Here is an 18977-nt window from a genome sequence, read left to right on the forward strand (position 1 = left end):
GCAAATCCACTCATCATTTATTTTATAATAATTATTGCAGGATGAGGGAGATTTATTTTTATTTTACTTAGAGGTACAACACCCAATGAGCCATGCCACCCTAGCTACCCGTGATTTAACCCTAGCCTAATCACATGACAATTTACAATTAACCTACTAATCACCCACTGGGAGGCTGTTCCCTCTATTGGGGGCATTGTGAATGAGAGATCATGTGTATAAAGTAAAGTGGAAGGCACATGGAGAAACCTTGCACTGTGTGGTTGAGTTGCACTGAACTGCCTACAGAAACATACAGTGAAATGCGCCACTTGCATCAAATCAAGTCAGCGAAGGTTATGCTGGGCAGACCGCAAGTATTGTCGTGCTTCACAGCATGTCTACAACTTACTAAGCCTAACCATATGCCGTTGGAACATGGGAGGAAATCAGAGAGCCCTCAGGAAACTCATGCAATCATGTACAAACTCCTTACAGACAGCAGTGGAAATCAAACCTGTATTTTACAGCTGGCAATGTACAGCATTATGCTGACTGCTACACAACTGTGCCACTCTCAAGTAACTGCCAAGTATTCTTTTAACTACTGGAGATTCATCAGTTTCTCAATGGGCATTATGAAGTGTGTTTTCAGCAAGAGCCTTCACTTATTTGAGAATTCAGCTACCACTATCAACACCCCCCCATCACTGACCCCACCATCCCCATCTTCATTTCGAGTATATAGCAACTTTCAACTTCCAGCCAATTACCTAACCACCCATCAAACCGTCTTTGAAATTAAGCATGAATCTCTTGAGTGATAGAGCTCTGAAGATGTTGTGGACCCATCCAGTGGGGGTAATGTTCGGACTGTGCAGCTATATTTCAGTAGTTTGTGATTTGGTTTGCCATCTAAGACACTTGCAAATTCCTACCGATGTACGGTGGAGAGCATTCTGTCTGCATCACCGTCTGGTATGGGGTGGGGGGGGGGTGGATTGTTATGAGCTACAGAGATACACCCTCAGTGTTTCAGGAACACTAAACACTTCTTCCCTTCCTCCATCAGATCTTTGAATGTACAATGAACCCATGAACACTTCAGTATTTTTCCCTCTCTTTTTGCACTAGTTAATTAACTTTTTATATATACTTACTGTAATTTATAGTTTTTATTATGTATTGCAATGTAGTGCTGCCATAAAACAATAAATATCACAACATATGCCGGTGATTTTAAACCCAATTCCAATTCTGATTGGTGCCAAAAAAAGGCCAGTAACAACCCACCCAGCCTGCTCATGGACTGTTTGTCCCCCTCCCATCAGGGAGGAGGCTACATGGCACCCGTGCTGGGACCACCAGACTCAAAAAGTTACTTTCTTCAAGCAGTAAGACTAATCAGCACCTCCACCCACTAACTCCACCACGACTTTATTTCCCATCAGTACAGCCTAGCATCACTTTATGGACATATTCCATGTTATTTGTTAACTCTTTTTTACTATTTGCTTGATTTGTCATCTTTTGCACATTGGATATGAGCCCATCTTTGTTGCGTGGATTTTTTTCATGAATTGTGTTTCTTTGTTCTGCGGCTGCCTGCAAGATGAATCTCAAGGTTGAATACGGTATACATACTTTGATAATAAATTTGAACTTTGAATATTCTGCCCTGACACTTGAATTTGCACAATTAGATGCTTTTTCTATAAATTTGATGCCATATTTATCATTTTTTTAGTCATCTTCAGATGCAGAGTCCTCCCCTTGAATATTATCTCCTCTTTAGAATGTATCCATTCAGCCTGTTCTTTTAAGATTAGCTTTATTTGTCACATGTACATCGAAACACAAAAAAAATTGTTTTGTGTCAACAACCAACAGGGCAGCTCACAAATGTTGTCATGATTCTGGCATCGACACAACATGCATACAACTGAACAACTCGTTCATCTTTGGAACATGGGAGGAAACTGGAGCACCCAGATGAAACCCATGCAGTCACAGGGAGAACATGCAAACTCCTTACCGATATTGTGGGAACCGAACCCCAATCAGTTATCACTGGTGTTGGAAAGCGAGTGCGCTAACCACTATGCCACCCTGTCGCCTGTTCTGAAAGATCCAGTAAATGTTTGCCACTGCATCATGATTAAAGAACCAATTAATGTGCGGCAAAAGGAGAAAGGGAACAATACAATCTTTGAACTCTTCCACTGTTAAAAGTTCTAAGTAAATTTATTATCAACGTACATAATGTCACATCAGATACATTTTCTTGTGGGCAATCACCAGCAAATACAAAAATCATGATAGAATCAATGAATGACTGCACCCAACAGGACAGACAAACAACCAGTGTACAGAAGACAACAAATTGTGCAAATACGACAAGAAAAATATATAAATAATAAACAAATAAGCGATAAATTTCCAGAACATGAGATGAAGAGTCCATAGGTTATGGGAACAGGTCAGTGCTGGGGCGAGTGACATTATCGCAGTTACTACCAGTCATCAGGCTCTGAATACTTGCGGGCTGCCGCCAGGTCATCCTCTGACAGTGTTGGTAGTTGACGCAAACATGGCATTCTGCTCAGTGTACATGTGACAAATAAATCATCTTCATTCTTGGAAGGTGTGCAACATAAAAGGGAAGTTTGCTTTCAGCACTTGCTGAGAAACAAAACCAGAGGATCAAGCTTTGAAACAAAACAGAAATGCAGTAAGAACTCAGCCAGTCAAGCAGTATATGTGGAAAGTGCAACCAGTTAATATTTCAGGTTGAATACCCTTCATGGTCCAATGGTTAACTGGTTTCTCTTTTCAGTTGGAGATTCACTAACTGAATTCTTCCAGCATCTCTGTTTATGTTTTATGTCTCTTGGGCTGTCAAGGATTGTGAGGCATTGATGAAGGAGCCTCACGACCTTGCTGTGGGTTAGTTGTGGCTGATCTCCCTACTGTTTTGCTGAGAGTCACTACACAGACTCATGAGCAGACTTAGAACTGGAGCTCTGAAAGATGGAAACTAAGCCATGCATCATTTTCAAATTGCAAAAGAAAATAAAGAAAAATATCTTTATTATAGGAAACAAAACAAACATTAAATACACAGGTTACATGGGGCATAGACTCAAAATAGAGGGACATACATTTAGTACAGAGATAAGGAGGAATTTCTTTAGACAGAGAATAATGAATTTGTGGAATTTTGTTGCCATAGGCACCTGTGGAGGTCAAGTTGTTGGGTATATTTAAGGCTGAGATTGATAAGATTCTTGATTAGTCAGGGTACGAAAGGTTACCAGGAGAAGGCTGAAGAATGTGTTTGAGAGGGAAATGGATCAACCATGATGAAATGGCAGAGCAGACTCGTTGTGCCAAATGACCTAATTCTGCTCCTATATCTTATGGTCTTGTAGTCTTAAAACTTTGGGAGAAAACTTCAGACACTTAATTTGAGGTGAAGGGTACGTGCAACCTCCAGTTAAAGTCCATCTGGAAAAGAATCAGAAAGATTGATCTCATTAATTGTACAATATATGTGGAAATGCTGATTTCATTACATCCTCATTCGGATCTCAAGGTGCTGAACATAAAATGAATTACTTTCCTGTCATTATCATTGTACATAGTGTAGTGGTTTGTACACAAGTTCATTTGTTGAGAAGTCAGTAGCTCTTTGTTCAAGAAAAATCACCAAACACAACATTTAAAATAATAGATCACCTTCAGCAAAAATGGCTCATCTCTAGTTGGTAGCAAAGCTAGACATGTCCTGCTCTGTGTTATACCTAGCCTCAGAACAAAAACCAAAAGGTCAGTTTGGACGAATTACCGGTGACAAAAAATGTATTATGTCAGAATTTCCTGGTATTGGATGTGGTCAGGAAAGTGACCACCTCGGCTCCATCTGCCAAAAGCAGAGCTTCCTGGTGGCCAGAGAAATCCCATTCCCGTTCTGACATGTCAGTCTGTAGCCTCCTCTTGTGCCAAATGAGGCCACCTTCAGGGTGGGAGAGTAACACCTCATATTCCTTCTGGGTAGCTTCCAACCTGATGGTATGAATATTCATTTCTCCTTTCATTTAAAAAAATCTCTCCCCTCCCCCCTCTCCTCTTCGTCTATTCCCCACTCTGGCCTCTCACCACCTCCTTCCCTTTCTCCTATAGTCCACTCTCATTTCCTTTCAGATTCCTTCCTCTCCAGCTCATTACCTTTCATATCCACCTTCTAGCTATCTTCTTTCGCCTTGCCTCCCCCCCACCCTTCTATTCCCCTTTCCCTTCATTTCCAGTCCTGAAGAAGGGTTTGGCCCGAAACATCAACTCTGCCTGACCTGCTGAGTTCCTCTAGTATTTGCAGAATTCTCATGTTTATTATGGGTATATTATGGGCAGCAGACATTTTGGGGGAAAAGAAGAGGTTTTGATTTGTAAAATCTTGGAGAAACAGTAGTTTATTAATAGTTGGATCCACCATAAAACACATAGTACTTTCTGTAAAATCTAAATCCTTCAAGATCTAAAATTCATCATTGGATTTGAGTCTAGGTTGACTTACAAAGCTAGGATGAAATATGATGCTGAATTTAAGTTTTGTAACACCTGCAAACATTAATGGCAAATTTAATGTAAAAAGTATAAGTTAACATCATTATATGTTCGACATTATCATACAAAGGATTGGAGAACTGTGTGTGCAGGTGTTTAGTTGGAATGATTTGAAGAGAGGCCACGGATGAAATGAATTTGGGTCAACAAGGTCAAAGACAACTTGGGTACAGAGCAAAAGTAGGAAGAAGATGCAAAGAACAACAGAATGTCTGAATCACAGTGATCAAGAAATCCATAAATTCCTGTGATTTTTTTTAAGGAAGGAAATGAGAGAAACAAAAAGTGGATACAAGGAAAGAGTCCGCTGTTAAGGAATTACAGGAATTTGGAGGGAAATGGAAAACCAATGTTTTGTTTTGGGTCTAAAATGTCGTATGTACATTTCCCTCCACAGACGCTACCCAACCCAGAGTTCCTGGAGCTCAGTGTCATGCTCCGGACTTCTTTAGTTATTTAAATTTATTTATTGAGATGCAGTGCAGAAAAGCCCCTTTCGGCCCTTCGAACCGTGCCTTCCAGCAATCCATTGATTTAATGACGGTCTAATCATGAGACAATTTACAATGACCAATTAACCTACCAACCAGTATGTCTTTGCACTGTGGGAGGAAACCCACAGTCACAGGGAGAACATACAAACTCCTTACAGGCAGCGGTGGGAATTGAACTTGGGTCGCTGGTACTGTGAAGTATTGTGTACCACTACTCTACTGTGCCGCCCCAGTATCTGCACTCTCTGCTATGGTACCAGCTACATCCCAATGTAAAAGGGATGTATAATTTTGATCTGTAATGCTTTTGTTTTCCGATGTGTTTCAGGGTCGCTATGGTAACCCCAGGATCTATGTGACAGAAAATGGAGTTTCGGAGAAACATCTGTGTACTGAGCTGTGCGACGAGTGGCGAATGCAGTATATGAACAATTACGTTAACGAGATTCTTAAAGGTGCCTTCATCATATGAAGATAATGCATTTCCATTACAAACACACACGTTACTCAGTGAAGTAATTACTAATGTTATCTTCATGAAGTCAGGAAGAATTTCTTTTTAAATGAAATTTGATTGTCTGCTGAAGAAAGCAGGGACGTTGATACCTGTCACCTCCAGAGCCTGGGTCCAATCCTGACCTGTGGTTCTTTCTGCAACAGTGGTGGGCATTCCGGGTCCCCCTCACATCTCACAGGCAGATGGCTTGTTAATTGGCTACTGTGGTGAAGGATTTAAACGTGGTGACCAGGTTGATAAGGATAGGATTGTTAAGAAGGTGTACGGTGTGTTGGCCTTCATTAGCTGGGGGATTGAGTAATGTTGCAGCTTTATAAAACCCTGGTTAGACCACTTTTAGAGTATTGTGTTTAGTTGTGATCACTTCATTATTGGAAGGATGTCAAAGCTTTAGAGAGGGTTCAAAGGAAGTTTACCAGGATGCTATCTGGATTGGAGAGCATATCTTATGAAGATAGGACTTTCCTCTTTTGAGTGAAGAAGGATGAGAGGTGACTTGATAGCACAGTAGATGACGAGGCATTGATCGAGTGGATAGCCAGAGACCTTACCCAGAACAGAAATGGCAACACAAGGATGCATAAATTAAGGTGATTGGATGAAAGCATAGGGGGATGTTAGAGGTAGTTTTTTTTACACAGAGACTGGTGGGTGTGTGGAACGTGCTGCCAGGGGTGGTGGTAGAGGCAGATACATTCAGGATATTTAAGAGACTCTTAGGTACATGGATGATGGAAAAATGGAGGGCTTCATTGGAAGGAAGGATTAGATTGAGTAGGCTAAAAGATCTGCACAACATCTTGAGCAGAAGGGCCTATACTGTTCTTTGATCTGTGAAATAAGAAATGATGGATTGCTGTGGTGGGAACCAGCATGGACTCAATAGGCCAAATGGACTCCTTTGTTTAAAAAAAAGTGTGTAAATTTGTTATTGAAATCACAAGTGTCCACATGACCTACCTCAAGCCCTCAGTTAGACCTGCGGCTTCAAAGTACATTGATGGCAAAGGATTAATCTTTAGGCATTAATACCTCTAAATATTGTGTATTTAGACAGCGTTACAAGAGTTTTGTAGGCAGCAGTTGTTCAAATTGAAGACAGTTTATGAACAATACAAGAACATAAGAAGCAGCATGAGCTGGCCATTCAGAACCTCAAGCTTTCCCCACTATTCATCAAATTCATGGCTGATCTTCCATCTCAGCAATGTCTTTCCAAACTATTCCTGTATGCTCCAAACCCAGATCATGTCTGGATGTAAAGGGACCCTGGGCCACCCTCCAGGGTAGAGAATTCCAATGATTCACTACCCTCTGAGGTTTCTCCTCACCCATGTCCTAAATGGCCTACCTGTGTTGACTGTTTCCTCAGCCACAGAAACCTGTATCCAGCTGCCATGCCCCACAGGAATTCTGTAACTTTCAGTGAGATCACCTGTCATTCTTTCAGATGTTGGAGAATACAGATCTAGGCCACTGAAACTTCATGCGTATGTCATGCCCTGAAATAGTTGGGTGAATTTTTTGTTCCCTTTGATAGCAAATATATATGTCTTTTGGTGAGATAGCTAAAATTGTACACAATGACTGATCAAATTCCTAATTATTACAGCAAGACATTTTGTAATAAAAACCAATAAAAGCCTTTGTAACTTTGGGTTCGATTTCAGCATTTAAGGGAAATTTGGATAAGTATATTGATGGGAGGGGTATGGAGGTAGATGGTACTAAGCAGAATAACAGTTTGGCATGGACTAGATGGGCTGAAGGGCCTGTTTCTGTGCTGTTGTGCTCTGCAACTATGACAAACTGGGATTTCAGAGTGGAATTGAGCAAAAACCTTTTATTCTGCCTGAAAGTTTACTAAATGTATTAACTAAATTTCACTTGTTGCAATTTCTCATCAGATCACTGAGTTTCTGACATTTCCTGGTTCGATACCAGATAATTCTTTTGTTTGTAAATGTGTGATTTTGAAACGTTGCAGCTATTAAGGATGGTGTTCAAGTGAAGGGTTACACATCATGGTCACTGCTGGATAAGTTTGAATGGGACGAAGGGTATTCAGAAAGGTTCGGCCTTTACTACGTTGACTTTAACACTAAGCACAAAAGGAGGTATCCCAAAGCTTCAGTTCAATATTACAAAAAGATGATCAGCTCTAATGGATTTCCCAACCGGAGAGAGGTGAGTACCACTGACTCTTTAATTAACAGCGATAATGCTCACTTTCAGTGATTCATTGAGTTCAATAAACCATTTCATCATCCTGACACTGATTCAAAATTGAAGGAAAGAAAATGCACGGGCATTAGACTGAGAGCTGTATAAATTCATGAGGAGTACAGATAGCATAAATGCACACAATCTCCCCCCCCCCCCCCCACTAGAGTTAGGCAATCAAAAACTAGAGGAAGGGCATAGGCTTAAGGTGGGAGGGGAAAGATTTGAGAGGATCTGAGGGCAACTTTTATTTTTAAAACACTAAGGGTGGTGTCAATGTGAAACAAAATGGTTGAGGCAAGTACAATAGCAACATTTCAAAGTCAAAATAAAATTTATCACCAGATTATATACATGTTCACGTGTACTACCTTGAGATTCATTTTCTTGCAGGCATTCATAGAAAAAAGAGAAATACGATATAATTTATGAAAACTGACAAACAACTTAAGGGTCTTTTGAATGACAGTTTGACAGGTACATGCTTTGGGAGGGTTTAAAAAGGTTATGAGCCAGACGCAAATGGGACTACTTAAGATAGGGCATCCTGGTTGGTAAGGACCATTTGGACTAAAAGGCCTGTTTCTGTGCTGTATAATTCCATGACCCCAGAGGCCGGTGTTGGGACTGATTCTTTTTACGCTATATGTCAATAATTTGGATGATGGAATAGATGGCTGTGGCCAAGTTTTCAGAAGATACAAAGAAAGGTGAAGGGGCAGGTAGTGTTGAGGAAGCAGGCAGACTGCAGAAGGACTTAGATGGATTAGGAGAATGGACAACAGTGGCAGCTGGAATACAGTGTCAAGAAGTGTACGGTCATGCACTTTGGTAGAAACAATAAAACCAAAAACTATTTTCCGAACAGTGGAAATTAAAAAATCCAAGATCAAAGAGACTTGGGAGTCCTTGTGCAGGATTCCCAAAAGGTTAACTTGTAAGTTGAGTCGGTGGTGAGGAAGGCAAATGCAATGTTAACATTCATTTCAAGAGGACTAGAATATAAAAGCAAGTGAAAACCCCTGGTCATTACACAAGGATGTAATCTTGAGGCTTTATAAGGCTTGGTCAGACAGTTTTGGGTCCTTCATCTAAGAAAGGAGGTTCATGAAAATGATTTCAGGAATGAAAGGATTATCATATGAGGAGCGTTTGATGGTTCTAGGCCTGTAATCACAGGAATTCAGGAGAATGAGAGGGGATCTCATTGAAACTGATCAAATGTTGAAAGGCTTAGATAGAGTGGATGTGGAGAGGATGTCTACTATAGTGGGAGAGTCCAGGAGCAGAGGGCACAACCTCCGATTAGAGGAACATCCATTTACAATAGAGATGAAAAGGGATTTCTTTAGCCAGAGGGTGGTGAATCTGTGGAGTTTGTTGCCATATGTGGCTGTGGAGGCCAGGTCATTGGGTGTATTTAAGTCGGAGGTTGATAGGTTCTTGATTAGTCAGGGAAGAATGGTTACGGGGAGAAGACATGAGAAATTGGGTTGAGAGGGAAATGGATCAGCCATGATGGAATGGTAAAGCAGACTCAATGAGCCGACTGCCTTAATTCTGCTCCCATGTCTTATGGTTTTAAATATTTATTGCAGAATCTGATGACGTCTATGATAGAGATTATCTAATTAGACTACGGAAACATGAGATGGGAAAATGAAGATATGTTTAAATCAATGGGCTTCTGAGAGGGAGATTTTGAAACCAGTTGAATGGGCTGGCTGTGCAATTTCCCATGGTGTTGAATGAATCATCATCCAATAACAATGAGGTCTGTGATGCTGTTGTATTTAATTTTGAATAATTCATAGGAGAGGAAGATATTATCGAGCAATAGAACATTACAGCACAGAAATAGGTCCTTGCCAAACTATTAATCTGCCTAGTCCAAGCGGCCTGCACCCGGACCACAGCCCTCCAAACCACTCCTGTCCACGTACCTATCCCATTTTCTCTTAAGTTTTGAAATCAACTTCGCATCCCCCACTTCCTGTCAGCTCGTTGCACATCTCACTGCCCTCAGGCTACATCCACACTAGACTGGATAATTTTGAAAACACCGGTTTCGTGTAAAAACGATAGGCATCCACACTATGCGTTTTTAAGAGTATCTCTGTCTGCATTGAAACAGAGATTTCGGCGAATCTCCTCCTATTGCGCATGACACATATACCAAAAACAAGCGACCAGTTTGGTGTCGAATCTCAGTGTGAAAGTGCGCATTTGTGTAGTTACAGACTAGAAAAACTTAAAACGATGGACAGCTGTTGGCTCTTGCGCAGAACTTAAAAGTTAAAAAAAAAATACTGGAGCGTACGGAGGCCACCGACAGGGAATTCACGGACAGATTGACCCAGCTGATGACGAACATTGAAAAACCGACTAACTCTGTTGCATTAATAAAGCCCTTTGTTAAATGTATAAAACATGCCTGCATCAGTGTTATCTTGTATTTCCGTACAATGTTACACATCTATTGTCAGAGAAGCACTTGCATAAATAGGTAAAACCACCTTCATACCAGCAAGGACAGAAAACAGGGCACAGTGAGTATACTTATTTATTCAGTGAGTTATGGGTCAAAGTATTTGGTGAGTACATTTTAACTCTTCTGGCTTCAGTCTCGTTGCCGTCTGTTCAGAAATTGCTAGGTTGCATTCAAGAAAACAGTGAAATAGCACGCTGCCGTCTGACAGCGTTTTCAAAAGTCTCTGGTTACTCCATCCACACTGATCTGCCCGAGCAGTGTTTTTAAAAATATCCACCCTGGAAAGCGTTTCTGAAAAGCTCCGGTTTCAGGGGACGAAAATGCTGTTTTAGTGTGGACGGAGGGTAAAAATGAAGAGAAAGAGCTTCAGTTACGGATTTATCTGGTGTAGTGTGGACGTGAAGAAGGTGCCCCTCGTTTCCCCTTAAATATTTCTTCTTTCACTGTTAACCTATGACCTCCAGTTCCAGTCTCACCAACTTCAGTGAAGAAGGTCTGCTTGCATTTACTCTGTCTATACCTCTCATGATTCTGTTTACCTCTATCTAATCTCCCCTCATTCTTCTACATTCCAGGAAAAAAACCACTAACCTTTTCAGCCTTTCCCTAGGATTTGATTTAAAATAAAGGTTAGCTATGAAATGAAAAATTTTGAAGTGCATTTCACTGCCACACCCTTCGTCAGCGTTTTGCTATCCTATGCCTAATGAAGGTAATTAAAGATTAGATAACTCCTGGCATGAAAATAGAGAATCCACTGATATTGCACAGATATGCAGTAGAATTTAACAGTGGCGCAGTTGTGGAGCTGCTTCCGAATTCTCTAGCATTGTGGGTTCAATCGTGACCCCCCCTTGCCCCCACTGTCTGGGTACTCCCTGCGACCGTGTGGGTTTCCCTGGATGGTCCGGTCTCATTCACTTGTGGATTAGTAGCTTAACTAGCTACTGTAAGTTGCCCCAGTTGTATGGTTAGTAATGATGGGAATTCAGGGAGCAAGTTTAAACTCCATGGGAGATACCAGCACTATCAGTCTGGGCAGGGGGTTAACCAGTTCCAGGAAACTGAAAACATCTGATCTGTATATTATTTTAACATCACATTGCTGGTCCTCTCCTCAGCTGCAGAATGTTGATCCTTATCCAAAAGACGTTTATTAAACAAGCTTTCTTCTTTTCTCTGGCTAGATTGAAATTTGGCTGCGCAAGGCTGCAGAAGCATGTTCAACCACCAATGCACTGCTTGCTGCAGGTAGGTGAACATAGTCATAGGATTTGGGAACAGTTTGAAGCAAAACGATTCAGCCAGAGCCCATGTGGAGTAAATGTACTATGATGCGGCTGCCTAGCTACTGGTAATGCATATTACAGGACACCAATGTCTCTCTGCAACTTTGCAGAACACATGCAAGTGGTGTTATTGTTTCTCTAACTCTTAAGTAATTCCCCCACCCCATCATTCAACAAAGAATTGTTTATTAAAACATGGGAAGCCGCTGTACTTTTAACCAATAACTCAGCAATTCCATTTGATCACACTCAGATGATGTAGCTCCACTTAACTCGCAATTGTTTCCTGTTGTAAATGACTTGGATTTTTGCAGTGGTTAAATGTAGCACAGAGTTGTACGGCACTGAAACGGGCCCCTCTCCCCAGGTACACTAAACGCATCAATCGTACAACAAACAACGAGCCCTTCTCCCTGGGTACATTAAACACATCAATCGTACAACAAACAACGGGCCCTTCTCCCCGGGTACATTAAACGCATCAATCGTACAACAAACAATGGGCCCTTCTCCCTGGGTACATTAAACGCATCAATCGTACAACAAACAACGGGCCCTTCTCCCCGGGTACATTAAACGCATCAATCGTACAACAAACAACGGGCCCTTCTCCCCGGGTACATTAAACGCATCAATCGTACAACAAACAACGGGCCCCTCTCCCCGGGTACATTAAACGCATCAATCGTACAACAAACAACAGGCCCCTCTCCCCGGGTACACTAAACGCATCAATCGTACAACAAACAACGAGCCCTTCTCCCCGGGTACACTGAACGCATCAATCGTACAACAGACAACGAGCCCCTCTCCCCGGGTACATTAAACGCATCAATCGTACAACAAACAACGGGCCCCTCTCCCCGGGTACATTAAACACCAATCGTACAACAAACAACGAGCCCTTCTCCCCGGGTACATTAAACGCATCAATCGTACAACAAACAACGGGCCCCTCTCCCCGGGTACACTAAACGCATCAATCGTACAACAAACAACGGGCCCTTCTCCCCAGGTACACTAAACGCATCAATCGTACAACAAACAACGGGCCCCTCTCCCCGGGTACATTAAACGCATCAATCGTACAACAAACAACGAGCCCTTCTCCCCGGGTACACTAAACGCATCAATCGTACAACAAACAATGGGCCCTTCTCCCCGGGTACATTAAACGCATCAATCGTACAACAAACAACGGGCCCCTCTCCCCGGGTACATTAAACGCATCAATCGTACAACAAACAACGGGCCCCTCTCCCCGGGTACATTAAACGCATCAATCGTACAACAAACAACGGGCCCTTCTCCCCGGGTACACTAAACGCATCAATCGTACAACAAACAACGGGCCCTTCTCCCCGGGTACACTAAACGCATCAATCGTACAACAAACAACGGGCCCTTCTCCCCGGGTACACTAAACGCATCAATCGTACAACAGACAACGAGCCCCTCTCCCCGGGTACATTAAACGCATCAATCGTACAACAAACAACGGGCCCCTCTCCCTGGGTACACTAAACGCATCAATCGTACAACAAACAACGGGCCCCTCTCCCTGGGTACACTGAACGCATCAATCGTACAACAAACAACGAGCCCCTCTCCCCGGGTACATTAAACGCATCAATCGTACAACAAACAACGGGCCCCTCTCCCCGGGTACACTAAACGCATCAATCGTACAACAAACAACGGGCCCCTCTCCCCGGGTACATTAAACGCATCAATCGTACAACAAACAACGGGCCCCTCTCCCCGGGTACATTAAACGCACCAATCGTACAACAAACAACGGGCCCTTCTCCCCGGGTACACTAAACCCATCAATCGTACAACAAACAACGGGCCCTTCTCCCCGGGTACACTAAACGCATCAATCGTACAACAAACAACGGGCCCCTCTCCCCGGGTACATTAAGTGCATCAATCGTACAACAAACAACAGGCCCTTCTCCCCGGGTACATTAAACGCATCAATCGTACAACAAACAACGAGCCCTTCTCCCCGGGTACACTAAACGCACCAATCGTACAACAAACAACGGGCCCTTCTCCCCGGGTACACTAAACGCATCAATCGTACAACAAACAACGGGCCCTTCTCCCCGGGTACACTAAACGCACCAATCGTACAACAAACAACGGGCCCTTCTCCCCGGGTACACTAAACGCATCAATCGTACAACAAACAACAGGCCCTTCTCCCCGGGTACACTAAACGCGTCAATCGTACAACAAACAACGGGCCCTTCTCCCCGGGTACACTAAACGCACCAATCGTACAACAAACAACGGGCCCTTCTCCCCGGGTACACTAAACCCATCAATCGTACAATAAACAATGGGACCCTCTCCCCAGGTACTCAGAACAACAAAAGCATGTGCAAAACAAGTCCCTCTCCCACCCACCCACTCATGATACTACTGCCACGGGGATAAATGCTGAAAATCCTCAACCTCCTTGACTCTAGGGAAAAGAAGGCCAGCCCAGCCTCTGACTGGGAGATAAATATCAGTCCGAGGGTGGTATGACTCTGGAAGTGGCAGATACAGGTTTAATTATTACATTTAAGAAAAGTTTGAGTTGGCACAGAGATGAGAAGGGTTTGAATCAGTACATGGATGGGAGGGGTCTGAATAGACAGTTGCGGGGTTGTTGAATAGGTACACGGAAGGGAAGGATTTGGAGGGATATTTTTATTTTATTTTAATTTTAATTAGTGACACAGCATGAAACAATCTACTGATTTAACCCTAGCCTAACCACGGGGCAACTTACAGTAAACAATTAACCTACTAACCTTTGGACCTGGAGAAAACTCACATATTGCACAGGGACAACATACAGAATTCTATAGACAAAGTTGGAATTCAATTCTGAATTCCGTTGCCCCGAGCTGTAATAGCGTCATGTTGATCACTACTCTGGTGCCCTATGTCCAGGTGCATGTAGATGGGACCTGGCAAAAGACCAGCTCAGCATGGAGTAGACATATTGTCCCGGATATCTGCATCTGATGCCAGTGGAATGGAAAAGCAGGTATCCCAGCTTAGTTTGGGGGGGGGGGGGGGGGGAGGAAGTGGAAGAAAAGAATATATGCTCCCAGTTCATTATCCTGGACATCAGCAAAAGCTGCAAAGGCCAAGTAAGGTTTTAACATTACATGGAACAGAAACAAAGTTCGATGTTCTTGTTACATTTTGGAGCAGTAGTAGTATCTTGATGGTTCTATTGCAAATAAGACACTCCCTTTCAACATCAACAGTGCAATTTTTAATTTTAATCACACAAAGAGCTGAACAAACTGTAGAGACACTTGCCTCCACAACACCCTTCCCTAGGGACATCCAGTGACAAAGTATTCAAATAATTCCAGTAGCTAGGATGTTTCATAGTTCTATACACATCACCAGCAATGAAATAGTTGAATCTGTTCAATCTTCTCAAGACTGTTGAGTAACAAAATGAAGGATGCTTTGTCTAAAAACTCCAAGGAAAGCATAAATATTAAAATTAATGAACTCTATAAACCTCAATGGGTCAAATGGTTTAATTCTGCTCCTATATATCTTACGGTCTAGATAGGAATAACTAACCTGAGGAAATATCAGACCACCACTCTAGTTATAAGACATAAAACAAACATGTTGCATTTTGTTTAAAAATGCACAGGATAATTGAAATGTGTGTGTAATGGAGAGTATATTGACTGGCTGTCCCACAGCCTGGTATGGAAACACTAATGCCCTTGAAGGGAAAATCCTATAAGAGTAGTGGATACGGCCCAGTCTATCACGGGTAAAGCCCTCCCCACCATTGAGCACATGTACACAGAGCGTCGTCACAAGAGATCAGAACCCCACCTCCCAGGCTATGCTGTCTTCCCGTTGCTGCCATCAGGAAGGTGGTACAGGAGCCTCAGGATCCACACCACTAGGTGCAGGGACACTTTCAAGGACTCTTCATCTCATGTTCTCAATATTTATTGTTTATTTATTATTATCATTTCTTTCTTTCATATTTGCAGTTTGTTGTTTTAGTACACTGATTGTTTGTCCGTACTGTTACTGCAAAATTGGTTCTATTGTAGTTATTGGATTTACTGAGCATACCCGCAAAAAATTGAATCCCGGGCTTGTATATGTTGACACAAGCACTTTGGCCAGTTGGAAAAGGAGCTAGTTAAACCACTCTCAGATCCATGTGTGGCCTAGTACATTTTCAGTTCAGTTTCATTTAGTTTACATTAGGACAGGCAAAATCACCTTTATCTCTTTTCTTTCATTTATGGGACCATAAAATCTACTGCACCATTACATCATACAACCCCCACCTCCATTTTTAGAAATTAAATGTTAGGAAAATAATTTTCTTGTGTTTAAAGCTTCTCTAAGTACTTCTCCCTATAGATGCTGCCTGGCCTGCTGCGTTCCACCAGCATTTTGTGTATGTTGCTTCTTTTTTAATTTCAGGTTTTCAAACTATACACAGTAATATACATTTACTATACACAGTAAATATAAGCCAATATATTATTAATTCCAATGGCTTATATTTTACCATTTTGGGTAGATGGAGCTCATCAGCCTGGGAAGGCAGTCCATCTAAGAGATGGAAACTCTGATTTCAAACCTCCACTCATGAGAAAGGCTTCAGGAGTAAACCCTGCGGACAAATCCGGAGCTGGAGTCCCTAAGGCGGTCTGACATTGCCTTCAACCTTGTTCTGGCAACTCCTGCAACGTCATTGGTGCCAAGCTGTATTGGCCCTTGCCCTTCCCTTGGACAACATCAGTGGCGTGGAGAGGGAGACTTGCAGGATGGGCAACTGCTGGTCTTCCATACAACCTTGCCCAGGAGAGGAAGCTAGGCTTTCCAGGTGCAGATCCATGGGCTCGTGAGACTAACGCATACTTCAAATATTTTACCATTATATGCTTCATAATTTGTTACTCTTGAAATAAGCATGAAATCCCAGATATCAGTAATTATTTGCTGTAAAAAAAAATTACTAAGCCTAAAATACAGTGTATAAGTTGGGTCACTAACAGTTATATTTTCCATATACTTTTTAACTTCCAAAACTTTTAAACTTCCAAATCTATCAATATAGATATTTATAGGTATCTATCAATTGATATCCATATATCAATTAATAGATGATATATGTATCAATTCCATAGAACTTTTAAATTGACGCTGGCCCCACTACATTTCATCTATTGGGGAAGGATTGGGTGAGGAGGCACCACTGTTGGGCTAATGGGTTCTTTTTGTTTGCCCTTTCCAGCTGGAAGAACAGACCGAACAAATGAGAAGCAGGCGCATTTGCCAACAGTTTGGCCAGTGCATGATGAAGTTTAGGTATTAAGGGTTTGAGATCATTTCAGTGCTGAGGTCAAATCTTCAAAGCAACAAAGTTTTAAGTGCACATTAGTCATGGTGGCTGCAAGTCACGGTTAAAGAAGGCTGATCTTACTTTGTCCTCTCACATTTAAAATATCTCTGAAATAATCATTGAGCAAATATTTTAACAAGTTGTGCATTTTGATTTCAATGTTTTCCCACTTGAAATCTCATATTGCCTTGAAAACTGCAAGCATTTTCTGGTAATGCATTATTTATCTTTTAAAATACATATGGCACACAACTTTTAAATTCTTGTAACTATCACAGCAGGAGCCATTTGAGCCATCAGATTAATATCACCTCTCAAAGCAATTCTATCAGTCCTATTCCTTGCTGCCCATTTCCTCACAAGCCCATCCTCTCCTCTCAGATTCTCCTACCATCCATCTCCACAAGAGGGGCACTTACACTAGCTGATTAACCTGCTGGCGCATCATTGGGATGTGGAGGAAACCAGGGCACCCAGGAAATATTGCAAACTCCACACAGGTAGCACAGGACATCATTCCAAAGAAACACTATCTACAAAAGATAAGAGACTAGCTGGAGAAAGCAAATTTAATTCCATGAGACAAGACATAGGAGCAGAGTTAGGCCATTCAGCCCATTGAAGCTGCTATGCCATTTGATCAATGCTGATTTAGTATTCCTCTCAACCTCGTTCTCCTGCCTTCTGCTTGTAATCTTTGTTGTCCTTACTGAACAAGAACCAATCAACCTCTGCCTTAAATATACCCATTGCGTGACGGCCCGGACAGCTCTTTGTGGCAGTGAATTCCATATATTCACCACCCTCTGGCTAAAGGAATTCCTCCTCATCTCTAAAGGAACATCCTGCTATTATGGGGCTATGCCCTCTGGTCCTAGACTCTCCCACTACAGGAAACATCCTCTCCACATCCACTCTATCTGTGCCCTCTGGTCCTAGACTCCCCCACTATAGGAAACATCCTCTCCACATCAACATTATCTGTGTCCTCTGGTCCTAGACTCCCCCGCTATAGGAAACATCCTCTCCACATCCACTCTATCTGTGCCCTCTGGTCCTAGACTCTCCCACTATAGGAAACATCCTCTCCACATCCACTCTATCTGTGCCCTCTGGTCCTAGACTCCCCCACTATAGGAAACATCCTCTCCAGATCCACTTTCAATTTTCGACATGTTTCAATGAGATCCCCTCAATCTTTGAAACTCCAGGAGGTTTTACTGGTGACAAAAGCACAAATCAAGCTTCTATAAAGTGAGTATACAGGCAGGCAACAAGGCTTTATTGAAATGGTGCAGTTGCATCCAGGCAAGCCAGATTTCCTTCCAGAGAACCTAAGCAAACACAAACAATCAGAGAGATCGTGGTTGGACAGAGAATGGATGTCAGGGAGAGATTGGAGGGAAGAAGAAAGGAATACCTACAAGACAGACCAGAGATGCATCTGAAAAATATTCCATGACAAAAATTGGACTTATTGCTCTCTGAACCAACAGATCTGGCAGGGAACACAGGTGACCCCTGCATTATCACTGATAATAGAAATTCACTTTACAAAATTCACAAATTGCTGATGAAAAATGTGAGATATGGAATAACTTCTCTAAGATCTAAATCTAATGATAAATAGTACATTAACTACAGTAAACATTTTTTCATCCCAACTAGCATGGCTTGATACATAGACGATACAGCTTCACATTAAAGAAAACTGATGACACCAGCACAGGAGGGGTCACCTGTATTAAACAGGGAACAGGGGGATGTGAGCTAGGTCCAGGAGCCCGAGTTAACAGGATGTAAACGTTCATCGGGGACTGGTCCAATAAGCAGGCACTGGACTTAATTCCACTGGGATTGGAATGTGCCTATAAAGACAGAATAGGCAGTGAAGGTGTGAGAGTAGCTGACCTCTTCACAGGCTGGTCTTGTGGACCTGAGTCAAACCTGGAAATAA

General features: G+C 42.3%; 2 protein-coding genes across 6 annotated transcripts in view; one reads left to right on the plus strand and one right to left on the minus strand.

Moving 5' to 3' along the window:
• lctlb (lactase-like b) overlaps positions 1–18977 on the plus strand; it is a 49927-nt gene that overhangs the window by 27361 nt on the left and 3589 nt on the right. The window contains exons 11-14 of one of the 2 annotated variants that reach the window (XM_059953071.1): positions 5425–5551; positions 7601–7800; positions 11515–11578; positions 16913–16986. In XM_059953071.1, coding sequence (XP_059809054.1) covers positions 5425–5551; positions 7601–7800; positions 11515–11578; positions 16913–16986 — 465 coding nt within the window. The remainder of the gene's footprint in view (positions 1–5424; positions 5552–7600; positions 7801–11514; positions 11579–16912; positions 16987–18977) is intronic. The other variant, XM_059953070.1, reaches the window with a different exon arrangement.
• Positions 2164–18977, minus strand: part of zwilch (zwilch kinetochore protein) — a 50826-nt gene continuing 34012 nt past the window's right edge. For 3 of the 4 annotated variants that reach the window (XM_059953068.1, XM_059953067.1, XM_059953065.1), the window contains one exon: positions 14722–18967. The gene's annotated coding sequence lies outside the window, so the exon portion shown is untranslated. Of the gene's footprint in view, positions 3487–14721; positions 18968–18977 lie in introns of those variants that run through there. The other variant, XM_059953069.1, reaches the window with a different exon arrangement.

The sequence above is a fragment of the Hypanus sabinus genome, chromosome 28 (assembly GCF_030144855.1).
Source record: "Hypanus sabinus isolate sHypSab1 chromosome 28, sHypSab1.hap1, whole genome shotgun sequence".
Lineage (NCBI taxonomy): Eukaryota > Metazoa > Chordata > Chondrichthyes > Myliobatiformes > Dasyatidae > Hypanus > Hypanus sabinus.